This window comes from Bombina bombina, chromosome 3 (assembly GCF_027579735.1).
Source record: "Bombina bombina isolate aBomBom1 chromosome 3, aBomBom1.pri, whole genome shotgun sequence".
In the NCBI taxonomy this organism is placed as follows: domain Eukaryota; kingdom Metazoa; phylum Chordata; class Amphibia; order Anura; family Bombinatoridae; genus Bombina; species Bombina bombina.
The window spans coordinates 1,035,240,343-1,035,246,342 of NC_069501.1; the positions used below are offsets into that span (position 1 = coordinate 1,035,240,343).

A 6,000-nucleotide genomic window follows, 5' to 3' on the forward strand; every position below is an offset into this window, starting at 1 on the left:
TCTTTTTTGGGAACCACAAACAGATTCGAATAAAAACCCTGTCCTTGTTCCGTCCGCGGAACTGGATGGATCACTCCCATAACTAGGTGGTCTTGCACACAGCGTAGGAATGCCTCTTTCTTTATCCGATTTGCAGATAGCCTTGAAAGATGAAATCTCCCTTGTGGAGGAGAAGCTTTGAAGTCCAGAAGATATCCCTGAGATATGATTTCCAACGCCCAGGGATCCTGAACATCTCTTGCCCACGCCTGGGCGAAGAGAGAAAGTCTGCCCCCTACTAGATCCGTCGCCGTTCCTTCATGCTGTCTTAGAGGCAGCAGCAGGCTTTCTAGCCTGCTTGCCTTTGTTCCAGGACTGGTTAGGTTTCCAGGCCTGCTTAGATTGAGCAAAAGTTCCCTCTTGTTTTGAAGCGGAGGAAGTTGATGCTGCACCTGCCTTGAAATTTCGAAAGGCACGAAAATTAGACTGTTTGGCCTTTGCTTTGGCCCTGTCCTGAGGAAGGGTGTGACCCTTACCTCCAGTAATGTCAGCAATAATTTCCTTCAAGCCAGGCCCGAATAAGGTCTGCCCCTTGAAAGGAATGTTGAGTAATTTAGACTTTGAAGTCACGTCAGCTGACCAGGATTTAAGCCATAGCGCCCTACGCGCTTGGATGGCGAATCCGGAATTCTTAGCCGTTAGTTTAGTCAAATGAACAATGGCATCAGAAACAAATGAGTTAGCTAGCTTAAGTGTTCTAAGCTTGTCAATTTCAGTCAATGGAGCTGTATGGATGGCCTCTTCCAGGGCCTCAAACCAGAATGCTGCCGCGGCCGTGACAGGCACAATGCATGCAAGGGGCTGTAAAATAAAACCTTGTTGAATAAACATTTTCTTAAGGTAACCCTCCAATTTTTTTTCCATAGGATCTGAAAAAGCACAACTGTCCTCAACCGGGATAGTAGTACGCTTTGCTAAAGTAGAAACTGCTCCCTCCACCTTAGGGACCGTCTGCCATAAGTCACGTGTAGTGGCGTCTATTGGAAACATTTTTCTAAATATAGGAGGTGGGGAAAAAGGCACACCCGGTCTATCCCACTTCTTGCTAATAATTTCTGTAAGCCTTTTAGGTATAGGAAAAACATCAGTACACACCGGTAACCGCATGGTATTTATCCAGCCTACACAATTTCTTTGGTACTGCAACTGTGTTACAGTCATTCAGAGCAGCTAATACCTCCCCAAGCAACACACGGAGGTTCTCAAGCTTAAATTTAAAATTAGAAATGTCTGAATCAGGTTTCCCCGAATCAGAGATGTCACCCACAGACTGAAGCTCTCCGTCCTCATGATCTGCATATTGTGACGCAGTATCAGACATGGCCCTTACAGCATCTGCGCGCTCTGTAGTTCTCCTAACCCCAGAGCAATCGCGCTTGCCTCTTAATTCAGGCAACCTGGATAATACCTCTGACAGGGTATTATTCATGATTGCAGCCATGTCCTGCAAGGAAATCGCTATGGGCGTCCCTGATGTAATTGGCGCCATATTAGCGTGCATCCCCTGAGCGGGAGGCGAAGGGTCTGACACATGGGGACAGTTAGTCGGCATAACTTCCCCCTCGTCAGAATCTTCTGGTGATATTTCTTTTACATTTAAAGACTGATCTTTACTGTTTAAGGTGAAATCAATACATTTAGTACACATTCTCCTATGGGGCTCCACCATGGCTTTCAAACATAATGAACAAGTAGTTTCCTCTGTGTCAGACATGTATAAACAGACTAGCAATGAGACTAGCAAGCTTGGAAAACACTTTAAACAAGTTTACAAGCAATATAAAAAACGTTACTGCACCTTTAAGAAACACAAATTTTGTCAAAATTTGAAATAAGTGAAAAAAGGCAGTTACACTAACGAAATTTTGACAGTGTATGTAATAAGTTAGCAGAGCATTGCACCCACTTGCAAATGGATGATTAACCCCTTAATACCCAAAACAGAATAATAAGACAAAAAAGTTTTATTTTGGGGGGGGGGGGGGGGGGGTGTTTTCAAACAGTCACAACAACTGCCACAGCTCTACTGTGGCTTTTTACCTCCCTCAAAAACGACTTTGAAGCCTTTTGAGCCCTCCAGAGATGTCCTGGATCATGCAGGAAGAAGCTGGATGTTTCTGTCAGTATTTTTATCTGCACAGAAAAGCACTAAAAAAGGCCCCTCCCACTCATATTACAACAGTGGAAAGCCTAAGGAAACTGTTTCTAGGCCAAATTCAAGCCAGCCATGTGGAAAAAAACTAGGCCCCAATAATTTTTTATCACCAAATATATATAACAACGATTAAACATGCCAGCAAACGTTTTATATTACATTTTTATAAGAGTATGCATCTCTATTAATAAGCCTGATACCAGTAGCTCTCACTGCATTTAAGGTTTTACTTACATTAGTTCGGTATCAGCAGCATTTTCTAGCAAATTCCATCCCTAGAAAAATATTAACTGCACATACCTTATTGCAGGAAAACCTGCACGCCATTCCCTCTCTGAAGTTACCTCACTCCTCAGAATATGTGAGAACAGCCATGGATCTTAGTTACTTCTGCTAAGATCATAGAACACGCAGGCAAATTCTTCTTCTAAATACTGCCTGAGATAAACAGTACACTCCGGCACCATTTAAAAATAAACTTTTGATTGAAGAATAAACTAAGTATAAAACACCACACTCCTCTTACGACCTCCATCTTGGTTGAGGCTTGCAAGAGAATGACTGGATATGACAGTTAGGGGAGGAGCTATATAGCAGCTCTGCTGTGGGTGATCCTCTAGCAACTTCCTGTTGGGAAGGAGAATATCCCATAAGTAATGGATGATCCGTGGACTGGATACACTTAACAAGAGAAAGTGAACGTTTTTTGTTTTTTTTAATTGATCACATTTGGCGGTTAAATGGTGGTATGAAATATACCTAAATAAATACTTTGGGTTGTCTACTAAAAATAAATTTAAATATATATGAAAAATACATGTCAGGGATATTAAAAGAAATATTTTGAATAATATTCCATTATAAGAACCCTGACGTATTTTTCATGTGTCCCCCTTTTTAAAGCAGCAATATGGTCATAAAGTGGCAATATAGGTAAATAAGAATAGGCTCTATTTCTGTTTAAATGTAGTGATGGCAAAAATGATTAAAAAAAAAAAGCTCTGGCCTTTTGGGGAAGTTTTAGTCTAAAATTCCCAGTCCTTAAAGGGTTAATGGAAAGAAGAAAAACAGACTCCATGGGCGGCTGGGACAACATCCAGATGGGGTGCAAGTATAACCTTATAAAAAGTATTGCACCGCATAACAAGCAGCCACAGTAGCTTTATTAGGAGCCATCATTTACTATCCCTTTAATTAGTTCCTAGGATAGCCTTATTATGATGATGCCAGGCATTCTTGAAGTCTCCCATAGTGTTTGCCTTTACCCCCTCTAATGTTAATGCTTCTGCAAATTACTCTTGAACCTGCTACCCTTAGCTTGTAAGATTCATTTTAGCTTTAGTGTAAAGATTACCCTCCCGCCTGACACTTACCACTCCCTGATGCCTCCCACACAGCTTTGTTCTCTCCCTCACCGCCACTGGTCACCTCCATCTTCGGTATCGGTAGACAGCCTGCCAATATGAAAATGTAAGGCTTTTTATTTTTTGTATATTTTTTGTTTTCTTCAATGTAGGATCCCCCCCTTACCCTCCCCAAACTCCCTGATCCCTCCCGAAAAAACTCTATAGCTCCACCTACTATTGTCTGCCATCTTAGGTACTGGAAACCCCAAACCCCTTTTTCTGTAGTGTAGCTGCCTCATATACACACACGTCGGATTGGGTGAAGGGGTTAAACAATAAAAAAAAAAATCAAGTTGACTGTCGCTATTAACTTTAAATCATGATCCTTTGTTCTAGTGTTGCTTTTGTGAAAATAGTCACAGCCTCAATTTTATTAAACCGTCCTGAGTTTTTTTAAACTTTCCAATTTACTTTTATAATTAAAATGTCCTTAGTTCTCTTGGTATTCTTTGCTGGAAGCTAAACCTAGGAAGGCTCATGAACTACATTTCTCAGTGCATTTTCAGAGGTAGACAGCGCTAGTTCATGTGCGTCAAATAACTCCACAGGAGTGAGCACAGCGTTATGAGTCAGCACCGATTGGCTAAAGTGCAAGTCTGTCAAAAGAACTGAAATAAGGTGGCAGTCTGCAGAGGCTTAGATACAAGGTAATCACAGAGGTAAAAAGTGTATTAATATAACAGTGTTTGTTATGTAAAACTGGGAAATGGGTAATAAAGGGATTATCTATCTTCTTAAACAATTTTGTAGTCAATCCTTTTAACATAAAATTGTTGTCAATTCAGTGTTTCATTGAGTAATATTCTTGTGAAAAAAGTGTGTTTCTGTGCTGAATAGACCAGCATTTTCTTTGTACAAAAACCACATTAAATTGATTGTAAAGTTTAATGCCCAGTATCTAAAAATAATCTTAAAAACTGGGGCACTTTAATTCATTACATTTTAATGGCTTCCAGCTCGTGGGGCATGCAAGCCAGATTAGTCATCTCTCTGCTAAAGAAAGGAGATGCAGGTGGAGGAACGGCGGTTTGTTTACCATCACTCAATAGTAAATATTTCATCCTTTCATGACAGGGTCATAATGTCTACATTGGAACAATGTTCACGCAATCGCACACATGAACTAGTGCTATCTAGCTGTGAATAACTGTAAAAACAGAATTTATGCTTACCTGATATATTACTTTCTCCAACGGTGTGTCCGGTCCACGGCGTCATCCTTACTTGTGGGAATATCTCTTCCCCAACAGGAAATGGCAAAGAGTCCCAGCAAAGCTGGCCATATAGTCCCTCCTAGGCTCCGCCCACCCCAGTCATTCGACCGACTGGTGACTGTAGTTAGAGAAAATAATTCATCGGACCTGATTAAAAAACCAGGGCGGGCCGTGGACCGGACACACCGTTGGAGAAAGTAATTTATCAGGTAAGCATAAATTCTGTTTTCTCCAACATTGGTGTGTCCGGTCCACGGCGTCATCCTTACTTGTGGGAACCAATACCAAAGCTTTAGGACACGGATGAAGGGAGGGAGCAAATCAGGTCACCTAAACGGAAGGCACCACAGCTTGCAAAACCTTTCTCCCAAAAATAGCCTCAGAAGAAGCAAAAGTATCAAATTTGTAAAATTTGGCAAAAGTGTGCAGTGAAGTCCAAGTCGCTGCCTTACATATCTGATCAACAGAAGCCTCGTTCTTGAAGGCCCATGTGGAAGCTACAGCCCTAGTGGAGTGAGCTGTGATTCTTTCAGGAGGCTGCCGTCCAGCAGTCTCATAAGCCAACTGGATGATGCTTTTAAGCTAAAAAGAAAGAGAGGTAGAAGTTGCTTTTTGACCTCTCCTTTTACCAGAATAGACGACAAACAGAGAAGAAGTTTGTCTGAAGTCTTTCGTAGCTTCTAAGTAGAATTTTAGAGCACGGACTACATCTAAAATTGTGTAGCAAACGTTCCTTCTTTGAAACTGGGTTCGGACACAAAGAAGGTACAACTATCTCCTGATTAATATTTTTGTTGGAAACAACCTTTGGTAGAAAACCAGGCTTAGTACGCAAAACAACCTTATCTGAATGGAACACCAGATAGGGTGGAGTACATTGTAGAGCAGATAACTCAGAAACTCTTCTAGCAGAAGAAATAGCAACCAAAAACAAAACTTTCCAAGATAACAACTTAATATCTATGGAATGTAAAGGTTCAAACGGAACCCCTTGAAGAACTGAAAGAACTAGATTTAAACTCCAGGGAGGAGTCAAAGGTCTGTAAACCGGCTTGATCCAAACCAAAGCCTGAACAAATGCTTGAACATCTGGCACAACTGCCAGTCGTTTGTGCAGTAGAACAGATAAAGCAGAAATCTGTCCCTTTAGAGAACTTGCAGATAATCCTTTATCCAAACCTTCTTG

At 41.3% G+C, this 6,000-nt stretch overlaps 1 protein-coding gene across 1 annotated transcript in view; it reads right to left on the minus strand.

The window, feature by feature from the left end:
- The window catches only part of LARP4 (La ribonucleoprotein 4), a 447,695-nt gene that overhangs the window by 402,439 nt on the left and 39,256 nt on the right, over positions 1 to 6,000 (minus strand). The window contains exon 4 of the mRNA XM_053705530.1: positions 3,568 to 3,648. Within this exon, the coding sequence (XP_053561505.1) occupies positions 3,568 to 3,648 (81 nt within the window). The remainder of the gene's footprint in view (positions 1 to 3,567; positions 3,649 to 6,000) is intronic.